Source organism: Hibiscus syriacus, unplaced genomic scaffold (genome assembly GCF_006381635.1).
Source record: "Hibiscus syriacus cultivar Baekdansim isolate YM2019G1 unplaced genomic scaffold, ASM638163v2 tig00110450_pilon, whole genome shotgun sequence".
Classification (NCBI taxonomy): domain Eukaryota; kingdom Viridiplantae; phylum Streptophyta; class Magnoliopsida; order Malvales; family Malvaceae; genus Hibiscus; species Hibiscus syriacus.
The window spans coordinates 9,246,124-9,263,173 of NW_024062743.1; the positions used below are offsets into that span (position 1 = coordinate 9,246,124).

General features: G+C 33.1%; 1 protein-coding gene across 1 annotated transcript; it reads left to right on the forward strand.

Moving 5' to 3' along the window:
- The first annotated feature begins 8,432 nt into the window (after window positions 1–8,432).
- LOC120126210 (signal recognition particle 54 kDa protein, chloroplastic-like) lies at window positions 8,433–9,396 on the forward strand. The gene is made up of 2 exons (XM_039144466.1): window positions 8,433–8,564; window positions 8,794–9,396. The coding sequence occupies exons 1-2, from the start codon at window positions 8,433–8,435 to the stop codon at window positions 9,394–9,396; spliced, it is 735 nt and encodes a 244-aa protein (XP_039000397.1).
- Window positions 9,397–17,050: the final 7,654 nt, after the last annotated feature.

Here is a 17,050-nt window from a genome sequence, read left to right on the forward strand (position 1 = left end):
TCTCCTTCGTAGTTCACTTACTTTTGTCGCAGGGAAAAAACTATCAAGAAAAAGATGAGTCATTTGAGCCCATGTAGTAACAGAATTAGGAGGAATATAAAATAACCAATCCTTAGCTGAATCGGCTAAGGAAAAAGGAAAAGCTCTAAGTTTTATTTGGTCATCGGTTACTCACTGTGGCGTCATGCTGGAGCAGACCATGTGGAATTCATTGAGATGTTTGTGTGGATCCTCGTTTGAAAATCCGTGGAATGTAGGGAGGAGATGAATAAGGCCAATTTTCAACTGGTATGGAGTTTCTCCTTGGGGAAAATCAATGCTCAAAGGCACTTGTTCAGTAGGTGCCGCGGCTAACTCCCGAATAGTAAGTTCGTCCATCGGATTTGTATTACCTGAATTTGATTCTTCTTCTGGATTTGTTTGTTATCTCTTTCTTTCCCGAAGTGTCTGTGCATGGAGTCTCCTAGCTTTAGCTTCGATATTCGGGTCATACTCCACTAATGTGCCCGAATTAGTCCTAGTCATAAGTCAAAAGCAAACAAAAATTAGTAACTTTGGCGAAGTCCCCGGCAACGACGCCAATTTGACAACTGTCGTTTCGGTGTCAAAATAAATTCCTTATTCTCAATCAATAAATAAAGGAAATACGTAGTAAAGAGAAGTAAGGGTCGATTCTACAGGGACTTAGACAATTATAAATTTATGTATGATTTATTTATGCCAGGCGTGAAACAGTAAAAATGGGGGGGAATTTTGGTAAAAAGATATTAAAATAATAAAAGCAATTAAATAAATAAAAGTATTTAAATTAAAAATAAGAAGATGAAGATTGTGAATAAATTCGGTAAAAGTAGTCTCAAGCTTCGCTTTGATTCAATTTCCTTATGATCATCGAATAAGATTTTCTCTTCGGGATTCACGTCGGTTACTTTGTCTACAAGGGCTATCCCCGTGACTCTATCTTGTATACTAAACACCCAAGGAAATATTTGATTCCGGCTTCGATAATTGATTCTAACGACATCAATTGTCGTAGATCAATTATCGTTTAAGTTCGTAGCGTCCGACTCAGATTGTTGCTTCTATAACCGTCAATTCCGATATCAATTCCCTCTTGGCGAAACTATCACGCAAAGTGTGTTCCTAGGAAGTCGAATTGCTTTCTATAATCTGAATCTTCCTCCCACACATTTAATTGCAACAACCTCTTGACCAAAGTCAATCTTTGATTTTGAAAACTGTTTTGATTTTGAAAAATAAGCGCAGAGATTGAGAGAGATATTCCGAAGATATTAAGGGACCGTTTCAATTCTCCCGTTGGAATTGAATCATCGCGACAACTCTCAGCTTTTGAAAAGTTTAGCTAAGCATGACAAAAGTCATACTTAGCATTTTGAAAACAAAGCTTTAAAATAAAAGAAAAAGGGAAAAACTTGAAAAATAAAAAGAGAGAACTTTAATAAAACTAGAGAGAAAAGAAGGTTGTAATTTGAGTGATGAATTTAGGCTTACCCCAAGTGGGTATTTATAGCATCTCAAAGCCTAAAGGATAAGCAAAGAAAATAATAAAATAATACAAAATATAATTGTTTTTAAATTTAAATTCAAACTTAAACTAGTCTCCTAATGCAACTCTGCTCGTCAATCTTCCAGAAGGCGTGCGGACGAAGTCTTCTAGAAACCGGCGCTGACTGGATCTTCTAGAAACTGACACGTCAGATCGCGTCTAGAATTTTTTTGACCCATGAATATTGACCTTTAACGTGTCATAAGACATCCCATGCAGAGAACAAAAAAAGAAAAAAATTCTTTCTCCCACTGTGAAACCATATTGAACTGCATTGTCCTGTTTGAACGTTTTTTTGTTCTTTCTTTGTATTCTCAATAAATATTTTGTTAATTGAACTTAGGTCATTTTCCAAGGTTATGAGAAATAAATCAAGTTTTAATCTTGCAATTATTTGAATATCGAATGAATTAAAGCTTCTTTTACTACTTCATTAATTATATATCTTTGACAAGCGGCAAGATTAGACTTTCCATACCCCATCCAAAGCCGAAATAACCATTGATGTGTTCTTTACCCGAAATAACACACATTTACTCCCAAAAGATCAAACGTTTACATCACTTCTCTCTGAAACAATAAAGTCATGTCCTTATCCCCCTAGGCACCAAAACCTGTACTTTTACCTTCCCAGACAGAAATAATATTTCCATGACATTATCTTTTTCAGAATAACGACTTTAAAGTCTCATATTTCCTTTCCTATACATAGAACCAACATTCATTTCTCAACCTCAATAAATCCTTAAAGGGCATGATGAGAACCTTTCCTGCAAGAAAGACAATATGGAATGTTTCAGATCAAGTTATTGCAAGAGAATTTGAATAATTGGGGCATACTAGGGGCAAATAGAAGAAGAATAACTAACATTTTTGCATACAAGAAAGTCATACATTACATTTAGATTCATTTAAGTATATTCATACATACATACATACATGCATACATGCATACATGCATACATGCATACATGCATACATGCATACATGCATACATACATACAAGAAAATTCTTACAGATTTTCGAAGAAAGAAAGTAAAGAAAAGTCAGAATTCAAGCTTCAAATGGAGGGTATTGCATTAAAAGTGGAAGAACCTCAAGAATTGAGGAACCCGATACATAAAACAATAATCATTTTTGAAGTGGGGGATGTTACCCAGCAAATGTGTTTTTTAACTAAGTCTGATTTTCAGAAGTTTCTTGACAATTTTCAAATGAGCTTTTAAAGAAATTAATTCTAATTTTCAGAAGTTTCTTGATGATTTTTAAATGAGCTTTCAAAGAAATTAAGTCTGAGTTCCAGAAATTTCTTGATGATTTTCAAATGAGTTTTTAAAGAAACTAAGTCTGATTTTCAGAAGTTTCTTGATGATTTTTAAAAGAACTTTCAAAGAAATTAAGCCTAATTTTTAGGGGTTTCTTGATGTTTTCAAATGAATTTGAAAGGAGTTAAGCCTAATTTTTAGGGGTTCATTGACAATTAAGAAACTATGCTAGATTTTCAAGGGTTTCTTGATGAGTAAGTCCTTCAGTCCATCTATAAGTCTTTTGAGCAAGATGATAAGTCCTTTGGGCCATCCATAATACATTCAAGCATGATGTTTTCAACATTTCCTTTGCTTGATTCACGACATTTCAAATCAGCGACGCCTCACTTGAGATATCTTCGTCTCGCTTGAGACAGTTTTACTCGAAACAAAATTTTATCTCACTTGAGATTGTTTTTCTTAAAACAAACTTCGTCTCACTTGAGATGGTTTCACTCGAAACAAAATTTTATCTCACTTGAGATTATTTTTCTTAAAACAAACTTCGTCTCGCTTGAGACAATTTTTACTCAAAACAAGAAATTTTATCTCACTTGGATTGTTTTCTTAAAAAAAATTTCATCTCGCTTGAGAAAGTTTCCCTTGAAATATAAATTTTGAAATTGTTTCACTTGAAACAAGAAATTTATCTCACTTGAGATTGTTTTTCTTAAAACAAACTTCGTCTCACTAGAGACAGTTCCCCTCGAAACAAATTTTATCTCACCTGATATAGTTTCTCTTCAAACAAATTTCTTTTGATTCATTTATTTCCCTCAAAAATGTTGAATATTTGACAGGAAGTAAAAAAAAGGATAACAAAGATTTCTTTTCACAATTCCATGTTGAAGAAAAAGATTCCAGCAAAGAATTAGTCCACTTTTCAATCTTTGAAAATGTGGATCTCAACAATGATTCGAGGACCTTTGGGTCAATACCTTCAGGTACTTCAAACATAATTATTAATGACATATGATAATCTTTTGCAGGTTTAAAACTCTTCAAAGAAAGGTAAATCAGTCAACATTTCCAGTGGAGAGTTCATAATGAGAAGAACTCATCCGATGAGGGAGAAGAAGTTCATAATGAGAAGAACTTGTTCAACCTTAACTCTACTCATCACATATGGAGTTGAATCAGTAACACCTCACTTGAGGGATCAAAATTTTCAGTGGAGAGTTCATAATAAGAAGAACTCATCCGATGAGGGAGAAGAAGTTCACAATGAGAAGAACTTGTTCAACCTTAGCTCGATTCATCGCATATGGAATTGAATCAGCAACACCTCACTCAAGGGACCAACATTTCCAGTAGAGAGTTCATAATGAGAAGAACTCATCTGATAAGGGAGAAAAAGTTCATAATGAGAAGAAATTTTTCAACCTTAGAAAAACTTGTTCAACCTTAGCTTGTTTCCATAGCATAAGGAGTTGGAACATCACCGACTTTTTTCTCGTCCATCACATAAGGAGTTAGAACAACCTAATCATTTCACTAGTCCATCACATAAGGAGTTGGATCAGTATCACCTTGGCTCAATCATCACAGAAGAAGGTGGATCAACATTTCCAGTGGAGAGTTCATAATGAGAAGAACTCATCTGATGTGGGAGAAGAAGTTCATAATGAGAAGAACTTGTTCAACCTTGGTAATTCCATCACAGAAGATAGTGGATTGACATCCCAACAAAGAGTTCATAATGAGAAGAACTCATCCGATCAGAAGAAATTGGAGCTCAAGATTTTAGCAGTTTAGGCCAGATAAAAAAATGGTGTTTACTATCTTTGCTCTATTCTTGTTCCACATTATTGAGCAAAGAGGGGCAGTTGTAAAAACCATTTTTTCATTTTATTTTATTATGTAAAAAATATATTATAATAAAGGGTGGTTGGGGTTATTAATACCCCAACTAACCCTTGTAAAAGGGAGGCTTTTCCCCGAAAAATATGGAATGAAAAGAGGTTCTCTCTAACTTTCTTTTGGTTTATTGTTTTTGCTTTTTTTTCTCCTGGTTTTTTCTTTATTTTTTGGGGTTCTCGTGTTACATAACGTTGGCCACTGTTGAGTGGTGGCCGGTGTGCGAGAGAGAGGCCATCTCACGGCCATGAGACGTCGGTTAGTGGTGGCTGTCGTTGAGGCTCGGTTTTGAGCCCTCTCGACCGCCGAATGGGGAGGAGTAAGGGAGGAGAAAGAATGAGGTTAGGAGGAGAACGGGGAAGATTTTGGCCGATCAAGGGGTCTGACCGGCTCTCCTCCGTCGTGGTCGAGGTCATCGGTATCGGCCCGGTTTCCAGCATGTGAGGGCCGGTGAGTGGCGGCCGAAGCGCTTATGGAAGCTTTGGAAAGCTTTTGCCTGGTTCACGTAAACATGGGGTTAATATTTTATTTGTATGAAAAATGGGTAAATCACTCACTAGGTCCTCATATTCTAGCTTTTTTTTGCTTTGTGTTTCAGGGTTAAATCGCAGTCCAGATCCTCCAGTTTCAACATGTTTTACGTTTTGGTCACTATCAGGGTAAAATCATCTTTAAGCTCCTCATATTTTAATTTCTTTTGCACTCTGTTATTAACTTTGTTATTTATTTATAATATGTATATTAATTTTATTAATTTTTGAATTTAGTCACTGTTTTTTATGTTTATTCATTTTAGCCACTGTTGGGATTTTGTTTCTTATGTTATTATGATGTGGATGTAATATTTATAATTTATTCATTTTAATCACTTTTTTTATTTTTGATTTGGCTATTGTAATTTGTAATATTCTATTTTAGTCCCTAGTTGTGGTGTAATGTATTATACGTTATATTTTACTTGTAAAATATGTAATATGTATTTTAAGTGATACATATGCTTTATATTTTAATATTTATAATTCCTATGAATGTACAATTTTATGTTTTTTTAACTTAGGTACTTTATTTTCTTTAGCACTTTAATTTTTGTAATCTTCATTTTAGTAATTATATTTTGTTTGCTTATTTAACATAAAATTTATACTTTAAAGTATGCACTTGTTAATCTGGTCAAATTTTATTTCCATCATTGAATAACATTTAATTTTTATCTTTGCTTTAATTTTTATTTATTATTTCTAATTAGTATTTTTAATTTATAACTTTTGTCATGTAAATTTGTTTGTGCATATAAATCTAAATATTTCGAATATGTATGAAAGGTTCATAAGCATAGCACAATCGATTTCATAATTGGATTAAGGGTAGTATTTATTTATTTTAAAATATTAAGAAGTGACGGTCTTAAAGTAACTAGATGTCTTATTCTGATATTTTAAAATAAATAAATACTTTATTTAGAAAAACCTAAAATTTGTGAATATGCCTACTTTAGTTTTATTCATTTTGGTTGAATCACATTATTTTAATTGAGTTCTTGGTAGAAATTATTATATTTTTTTATTTCAGTTGGAAAGATAAATATTCGTCCTAAAGTATTTTAGGGATTATCTTCTCTTCGATTGAAAATATTAGAATACTTTCTATTCCTCTGTAGAATTTAACGTTAAATAAAAATTGTATGCTTGAAATGGGAATAATAGAATCGTAATTTAAATTTATATTCGAATTCTTAGATTTCCACTATTAGAGACAATTTATAATCGATGGGTATCAATTTTGGGCGTTATGGGGGTGCTTATCCTTCCCCACACGTAATCGATCCCCGAACCCCTTTTTATTTCAAAAATAATAAATCACTGGTTACATGCAGACTAATTTATCTTTTAAAATAATGTTTTCTTAAAATACTTTTAAAAGAAAATTTTTAGGTATTCGACCTACCTAACTCAAAAGATCTATGGTGACTCCAAAATATTTCGAAACCTTTTCAAAAGAAAACCCCATGTCGTTCTAAATTTTTTCCGCCGGGGCGAAAAACGGTGTCGACACAATGGCATCTTTTCAAATGGAAGGGAAAGCTAAAAAATGGTTTCGTGGATGCAAAGATGGCAACAGTTGGTCGGATGGCACCATTTTGTTGATGCCATTCGAAAGCGATTTATTTCCTCAGAAACAGAATTACAAGATAATCTCTTCCGTCACCGCCGATCATGTTCTACATCAATCTCAACAAAGTTGGGGCAAACATTCAAGCCTCGTTATGAGATTGAGGGATCATGAGAATGTGTTACAAAGGAAAACAATTTAAACATAAAGCCTCCAGGTGTTCGACGAATTGTCAACACCAAAAGGTTTTGACATTGGCAATCAGTTTACTCAGAGTAGTAAGGGAGCTGGTTTTGTGTGCATTAATCAAGACATACCAAACACAAAAACCACCCATGTGTCTGATGAATTGTCAACATCGAAAATTTTTCATATTGGCTATCAATTGATTCATGATAGCAAGGAGTTGATTTTTCAAATATTGAAACTATGAAAGCGGCTTCTTCCAACACCTCTGAATCAACGAAAAAACATATTGAAGATAAGACTATTTAATCAAATTAGTAACTGTCGGGTGATTTTGGAGATGAGATTCGGACTACAAATTTATTGGGAACGAATAATCCTTTTAATGATAATAAGTGTCTTTACTCTATATTTGAATTGGATATTCAGAATATTGAATGTGTAGCAAAGACCTCCTTGACATTATATGTATTGCACGTTCATAATTGTTATCAATTTCATGGAAAGAATATTTCATATAAGGAATCATCTATTGTGTCTTCCCTGCTATTAGTTGTTGTTTGGACAAATAAAAAAAAAAACATGTATTCCATAATGTTTACACATGTAAAAGAGTTTGTTAAGTTCGATGATCCTTATCGTTTTCGGCTTTTGCTGATGGGAATATCTATGGATCATCTTATTAGAAGTTTAGATAAAAATTATGTCACCTTCATTTCTAGATGGTTCATTCTTTGGAGGCTTCAAATATATTCTGGAGATTTAACTCCTTTCTTACAGTAGTAATTAATGTTGTTAAAGATAACGGAGTTAGGGAGCTTGTAAAAATGGTTGGATTACCTACTACATATTCTTGTGGTAAGTTTGTGGCTAATCATTTATTAGAAATTGTTGGAAACGTTTTGTCAAGATATTGCTATTGTTGTAACCCACCAGAGGACATTGACAATTTTATTTGGGTTAATTACTTGTTGAAAATGCAAAACAAGTTAGTTTTGGACAATGAGGGTTTCAAGCATTACACAAGTGAACTTCAGTTCCACACTTTATCCATGAGTGTAAATAATCATTTCAGATTTCTCATCAATGTTACAGGGTTTTTGCTTGAAGAAATTACAATCTTCAAAGTTTGACAGTTGGGCATATTGAAACAGAGAGGCTCTCTCGCATGACAACGGCTGTCCTCGATACAAATCAATTAATTATGAAGTTGGTGCAGTAATCCTATAATCTTGTGGATATTCATAAGGTACAAGATCTTATCTATTTGCCTTTTGCTGAACGTGAATTGATGTTGATAAAGATTATTGTGAATTCTATTGCTTGACGTGATATCATTGACATTACCGACATATTTAGAGCCACATTTGTGAATGTTTCTGATCACTTAATCACTCTAGAGTTGATGGGAGATCTAGACAAGTTGATTGCACTGCAGATATTATTGGAGTCCTATGGTATTTGTGAGGTTGCTCAAACTGACCGTCTAGATTTACGACTAATGAACGACACTAATGTCATAGCAGAATTCTATCAAGTAATATCTTTAGAAACACCTTCGGTATTAATGCCTTCGAAATTAGACTATTTCGTCAAAGATGTTGTGATAATGAACACTACAAGATAGCTCCGGATAAATAAAGAAACCATGGATGGGTTGCAAGAAATGAAGAAACTATTGAACCCTATAAAAGTTTTACTAGTTGTGAATAGAATGACTCACCAAAAAGCTGTTACATTGGTTACAATATTCAATGTTGAGATAGAGTACGCGTGTCATTCTAACAAAGCTAGATGGAGGTTCTAGAGATGGTGCAACTTTGAGCAATAATGAGGTGTTCAGGAAACCAATCAAACTTGTAGATCATAGAGAGTACATGGAGGACCTTAAACAATTTTATCTTGATCGAACGGTTGGATACCTCTTGAAAATTGGATATGTTCTCTCATTGGTTGAGAAGGCACAAGGAGTTATGTGCCAAGAATATGTTGAAGATTTGCAAAAGAAGTTAAGAAATGCATATTTTGACTTCAATGATTTCCAAAGGCAGACTCGCGCAGTTGCTCGGATGTGTTTCCTAACTCGCATTAATGGTATAGTCCCGGATATAGGAATTGTTACTCCAACCCAATTTCGAGAAGCAGATGAGAAATTTAAATTACTGGAGTCCATGATTAAAGCTATGTCGCCATATTCATCAACAAGTTACTTCACTGTCTTTGCTGGGAACAAAATAAGTTTGATATCTCCTACAAACCTTGAGGATAAGGTTCTCTTCAAGCGGGGGTATTGTTATGACCCAAAGGCAACCTATGTTAAAGTAACATACACAACCACCATGGCCAAGTCGGCAGCACGTGATGGGTAATAGTACACATACGAGGAGATATCCCAAGGCTTTGTTGATCGGGTTTAGTTGTTTAGCTGGTTATTATATATGCAATAGAGGGTAGAGGAAAAGGGTATGGATATTGTGATAAACTGTTATCCTCTCTCTTCTAGTTTTCTCTTCTTATTATTCTCTATCGTTGTAATTGTTTTATTCTTCAATGAACATTCAGCTTGAGTGCTTCCAATTTATGTTATTGAGCAATTAATTGCATAACACATACCTACTCAACAACACATCCACATACCACCACAGTTATTCATTCGATTTAATCCACATAACCAATCATATCAATTATTAATTTATGAAATATGAAATCAACAATAAATTAAAAGATACTGAATATTCAAGTATGTTTGATCTCTCAACTTTCTTAATATTATCGTCTTTTTTTCCTAAATAACTGAAACTAATAGAAAAAAATTCAGCTTCCAATTGCTTCTTGTGTAATTAGACAGGTGAGCCTCGAACCATTCCTGCAAGCATGTTTGCCAACGAGTTTGCTTCCCTTAATCATGTCCACATTTGTGTTGTTCATATCTCTAGTTGTCACCATAGATAAAAGTTAAACATCTCGCCGTAATCAGTTTCAACAATAACTTTGTGACAACCTAGTCTCCAAGTATATCATGAAATGTCCAAAATTGGAGTTGTATCCATATCGATATCCATATCGATATCCACCATCGTATGTATTTGTCCACTTTTCTTTGTTGATTTCACTGATGTAATTGTATCCATACTCATTTTTATCCTCATAATTCCTGAAGCATATCCTCGAACCTTTGAGGCAAGAGTTCGTAATCTACGTTGCCATATGTACTAGCTAGCGTGATACAGTAATAGATAAGATGAAAATGATTGATAAACAAATTAAAAAAAATAACGTACCCATGCGTATAATTAATTGTCTTTTATCATTCTTCTTGTATTTTCCATGGTAGTTTGCAGCAATATGTCAGATACAGAGACGATGTTGGACGTGTGAGGGTTTCCACATTGGACCCAAAGAGTCCATTGTTGCTTTGATCCTAGCTCCCCGGTCTGAAATAACACAAATATGTTCCCTTGTGACATCGTAGATTTCTTAAGAAAAAATCCCAAGACTTTGTATATTTTCCTTCCATAAGGGAAAAGAAAATGGGAAGAATGTTGCGATTACCATCTTGGACAACTGCCAATAATAAAACTTGCTTGTATTTTACATACAAGAATATACCATCAATTTAGACTATTGGTTTGTAGTATTTTACAACATTTATGCATCCAAAAACACGATAGAATTGGAATCGATCTTGAAGTACTCGATCAGTCTCGTAGGCATGGCGAGTTTTGAACTCAACTATTGTCCTAGGATTCAGTCTTCGTAGCAGGTTAAACCAATTGGGTAGTTTGTTGTAAGATGAATCCCACTCGCTGTGTAGTTTTATAATGGCATTTTGTTTTGCCTTCCATGCTTTTCTATAGGAGATAATGTACTTATATTGAGATTGTATTACATAAATTAGCACTGCAATAGCTATGTGAGAGCTGGCTTTGACCATGGGCATAATGGCTTGGCAAATGACGTTAGAGTCCAAGTTTGGATGGTCCTGGTTGATCCCTCGTGCATAATATGTATAAGGACCATTGTATTTTGTTAGTTCCCTTATGTCGTTGTTTCTCTTCCTCTTTGAAACATGAACAATCTAGTTGCAGCTGTTATCACGTTGGGCACAATAACATATATACTTTTCGATTGTAGATCAGTCGACTCTGGAGTGAACATGAATTATGAATATTGTAATTATTAATTGCCATCATTGCTTCGTCTTTATATGTGAAATCTATTTCACGATATAAATCACCATCGTTGACTGATAAATACCTCTTATAGTCTCCAACATTAGGCATACCCATAAATTATGGCTCGTATATCGCGTCATAGTCAACTTCATACATGTGTGCTAGAGGTTCATATTGAATCATATTTATGGGAACTTCGTCTGCATCATCATCGGAGTCCATGTTGAATTACGATGATTTGAGTTCAACGAATAATCCAGTCTTAGCACCATCCGCTCCCGGCTCATGAAGAGGTTCTTCTGGTGGAGATGAGGGTTCCTATGTGATTTTGATGTTTAGGCCAAACAAGTTCGCATATGAATAGCTTAGTCTAGAATTTGAAGGGATGTCACTATATGGGTTATGAACTGAGTGTTATATCGAAGGCATATCCATATTGATGTCGAAGAAGCTGGCAGATGAATGTCTCCTCCTGCTACTAGAAGACATCTCTATATGGAGGTCAAAGAAGTTGGCAGATGAATGCCTCCCCATTGAACTTGGTGGAATGGTACCAAAAGGTGGATTTGCCATTGATGATGTGGAATCATCGTAGATTGTTTGAGTTGGACTGTCAACTTGATGAACTGGTTGAGGTAACCTATAGTGAGAGAATAATGACATACCACGAACTGTATGAACATCAAAAAATATGGAATACATTTTTGTAAGAGAGTCTGAATTTTGATTGGAAGAATAAACCATCGTAGAAGCATCTTCATCACTTGAGAGGTCGAATGTTGTATATGTTAAAGGAAAAATTTTAGTCAGAAATATGTACTCAAGTTTAAACAATCTTCTAGTATTTCAAACGTGAACCTTCTTTGAGTTTTTTATTACCAATTCCTCAATAGTGATGTTTCTCTTGAAGGTAATAAGGATGTAATGATTTGATCAGAAAATAACTTCGAATTCATCTTCTCAGATTTCTCTATCATAATAAACAACAGTTGAAATAAGAGTTATTTTGAGAATTTGAGAGTTTTAAAGTTTTAGAGTTTGATAGTTCAGAGCTTGAGAGTTTGTGAATTTAAGAGTTTAAGAGATTGAGAGGCACAAAACTATTCTCGTTAATTATGTTTGATTGGATGAGACACTGTGACATGACAAAGAATTTCTGAAAAAAATGGAAAGTGCTTACCCTGAAAAGCACCTCTTACGCAATTATTTCAACTGACATGGTAGAGATTCTATAGAAAAAGGGGAAAGCGTGTCCCCTACAATGAGCCTTTCATTAAGTTTGTCTAATTTTTTTGCATTTCTTATTTTGAAGTTTGATTTTTCTATGAAATGACGGAGATTCTCTGCAAAAAAAAGAAGGGAAAACGCGTCTCCTACAACCAGTCTTTCATTAAGTTTGTCTGATTTTCCATACTTTCTCAGTCAATTAATTGAAGTTTGATTTTTACATGACATGACAGAGATTCTCTACAAAAAAAGAAGAAGGGAAAACGTATCCCCTGCAACGAGCCTTTCATTAAGTTTGTATGATTTTCTGCATTTCTCAATCAATTAATTGGGCGATTTTATCCAAATATCACCTAAAAAAGGGTGGAGAACCATTCTAACATGGTATATATATTTAAGAAAGGCGCCTTTGAAAAGGATTCGTTTTGTGAAACGCGACTTTGTGTACTTTTGTCAGAAAGGGCGCTAGTTTGGTATATATTTAAGAAAGGGTGCTAAAATAATTATTTTAAATTTTTAAGTGATATTCGGATAAAATTTCCAATTCTATGAAATGGTAGAGATTTTATGAAAAAAAGGGAAGGGAATGCATCCCCTACAACGAGCCTTTCATTAATTTTGTTTGCTTTTTTTGTATTTCTCAGATAATTAATTGAAGTTTATTTTTCTATGAAATGGTAGAGATTTTCTGCAAATAAAGGGAAAACAAGTTCACTGCAACGAGCCTTTCATTAAATTTGTCTGAGTTTTCTGCATTTTTCAGTCAATTAATTGAAATTTATTTTTTACATGACATTGTATAGTTTCTCCAAAAAAAAAAGGGAAATACATCCCCTGCAACTAGCATTTCATTAAGTTTGTTTGATTTTTCTGCATTTAACAGTCAATTAATCGAAGTTTGTTTTTAATATGTTGGCAGTCAGGGAATTGGTCCCCTCAATGCTATATATGTTTGATGGGATGAGAGACTATGAAATGGCAAAGATTCTCTGCAAAAAAAAAGGGGAAAACGTATGCAATGAGCCTTTCTTTTTCTTTTTGTTTGATTTTCATGTATTTCTAAGTTAATTAATTGAAGTTTGATTTTTACATGACATAGCAGAGATCCTTTGCAAAAAAAGGGGAAAGTGCGTCCCCTGCAACGAGCCTTTCATTATGATTGTCTATTTTTTCTTCTATATGTTGGCAGTCGGGGAACTATATATGTAATATCCTCAATATCGGGTTAGTGACTAGATTGAAAAATTTTAGAAATTTGTGATTAAAGTAGGATAATTAAATAGTTCAATGATTTATTGGAAATATATGATGAAGGTTATTTAGTAATTATGGAATGAATTAAAGGGTAAAATGGTCAATTGACAAGTAAGATTTTTTATTTCCCTTTATAAAATAAGGGAACCACGTGGAAGAGGAGAGATTTCTCCAGAGTTCTCTTCTTCTCCTTTCTTCTTCTTCTTCACGTGAAGCCATAAGCAAAGGTAAGATCTCTTGTTGGTTGACATTTAGTCAAATTTAATAATGGGTTTTGATCATTAGATGATAACTAAGCTTAAGGAAAGCTTAATTTATCTTAAAACCATAAGATAAAGGAGTCAAGAGAGATTAAAGATTAGAAGTTTTTAAAGGAAATCTTGAATGAAAGTTATTAAGTTAAATTAGAAGTTAAATTTGACTTGTCAAGGGTCTAATTAAGAAGTTAGAAGCCATAGAATTGGAATTAAAACATGTTGCAAAACTGGTATAATTCTTGAGTTACATATGAGGAATATAATTTTGAAGTTAAAGATGGTTGATATGGATATAAATTGGTTTAAGCATGTGTATATGAGTTAAGAACATGAAAGGGGATGAAATATGAAGCATTTGAGTTGATTTGAGTAAATATTCGTGCACGAAATGGAATTTTGGGCTAGTGTGCATCGGTACACATTCAACCTGTACCGATGCATCAAGGGTAAATTTCCAGAAATTTTTTAGTGTGTATCGATGCACAGGAAGTGCATCGATGCACCCCTTAAAAATGGAAACATTGAATGCAATTAATGCATCGATGCATAAGGAGTGCATCGATGCACATGTTAAGGGATGCATCGATACACTATATAATGCATCGATGCACTTTAAGGGGAAATTGAAATAGACATTTCTTTTGGTCTAAGAAATGATAGATTAGAGTATATCAATTAGATATTGATATGTATCAATGTATGATTATGTGGATATCGAACATTAACAAGTTCCAGAACGATTATCAAGTTAAGATTCGATCGAAAGAGAGGAAATCATAAAAGTGGATTGAAACTTAGTGAGGCCAATGTGAGTGCATATTATTAGATTGTGCATATTATTATATGGAAATTAGACTTGTGATAAGTTTGTTTCCAATATTTTATATGTTTGCATGAATAGAAGCATGATTAAGTTTGTATTATGTGTATATGCTTTGTTCATATTATATGTTATGAGGTGTGAATTTATATGATATGGGTTATATGGAAACGAAATATGTAACTATATGTGAACCTTATGAGCTGTATGAATATGTGAAATAAGTTATAAGGTCACGAATCATGTATAATAGTAAATGTTGTATGTGATAATCATAGAAAGAAAATAAGTTAAGTGATCATGAACATGTAAATATATATTTAGATGAAGATATAATAGTAAAACATAAATTACATGTGTCAAGTTTATGGAAACTATTATAATTTATTTATAGTATTAAATTAAAAGTGAGATAAACTAACTAGTATTGATTTATAGGACAATATGAAAATAGAATATCAATTAGGAGATCTATACATAAATAATGATAATCATATGAGAGATAAGCTATATGAGAAAGATTAATGTTCTTAGATGAGCTATGATATAGAAATTACATGGTAAAAATCTATGAAGTCATAGGAATAGGTTATAAGAGTAATGTAAACTTGAATTAAGAGAATATAAGAAATTTGTATATAAATGAATTTATATAAGTGATATATGTTAGTATGCTACAATATATATTATAGGATCTATGTAAGCATAAGAGAATAAAATATGAGTTAGGTGTTATGAATATAAATGATGATATGATTATGTACAATAAATTAGGGAGTTATGATCTAGGTGTTTATATGTCTATAAAAAGATATAAGAATAATATATAAGCTATGAAATAAGAACTGTGGGATTTTAGTGCTATATAACATTATCTATGTGATTAAGTACAAATGTGATATCCATATATGACAATGATTTGTGAAATTGTATGACAATGTGATATGATCTACGAGATAATAAATCATGTGAATTATATGGAAGTGATTTGTGTGAACATGTCTGATATGTCTTACATGATATGTATGATTTCACAAGAAATGACATGAGCTATGTGATTACATGATTATAAGAGATCAAACATGCAATAAAAGATAAGTGTTATAAATGTGTGAATATGAAATGACATAAATAATAATGCCCATGTTATGTTTCATGAGAGCTAGGGGTATAGTTGGAATGCCAAGAGTCAAGAGTCTATGCGGTCCTTCGGGACATATTCGTATTCTTTGGAACATTTATGAGATATTTGAGACACATACTTGGTCCTTGATATATGTATATGATTCTTAAGGAATTTCTATGTGGTCCTTATGGACATTATATGGCACTACGGTGCATTTCTACGTGGCACTTCGGTGCATTTCTACGTGGCACTTCGGTGTATTTATACTAGCTGTTGTGACAACATTTGTGCACAACCTCTATAGACTCACATATCTATAGTTCTCACATGTGTACATGGGATAATAAAGAGATAACAATAACCATATTACATGTGATATATATGCTTTTGTGATATGAATTATATTACATGTTTTATATGATTATATTTGGATTGTATGAATGAATGAGTCATATGTTGATTAAAATGATAGGTATAAGAGGATGTGGTTAAGGGATATAAATGATAATAATATTGATGGTAAAATAAGACTAATGATGGAAATGATGAGTGATGAGTATATGTGTGTATGTTCTTACATGTAATGATATATTGTATAGGTGTTCTAGGTATTTGTTACATGAATATGGATATGAGTGATATGATATGACAGCAGTGATTGTTACGGCATTATTACAAGGTATAATTTACACTATATGTTTATTGCCTCACTAAGTCATAGACTTAGCGTGTGATTGTTTCACACATAGGTTACAGAAGCAAGAAGAGAAGCGAAGAAAAGCAAGACAGGTCAGCATCTCCCTTACAAATTTTAGATTAGAAAATAGATGATTTAAATGTGTTTGGTTATTTTGAATATAGCTAGCATGTACTAATTGATTGAGTTAAATATGCTCTGATCGATTTTGGTTGTTTTGGTCAATTTATGTAAATAAACCGCTTTTATTTTAATGAAAGCTTTAAATTTTCTTTGAATTTTGGTCAAGAGTCAAAGTTTGAAAAGTCAATGTGACACCTTAGACTCGTATTCGGGTCAGGTACGGGTCTGAGGGTGTTATATTTAATGGTATCAGAGCTAAGGTTTAGCCGATTCTAGGCTTAAACTGAAGTTAAATGAGGTTTAAAAATGTGTACATGCCAATTAAAAGTGAAAATTTCTGATCT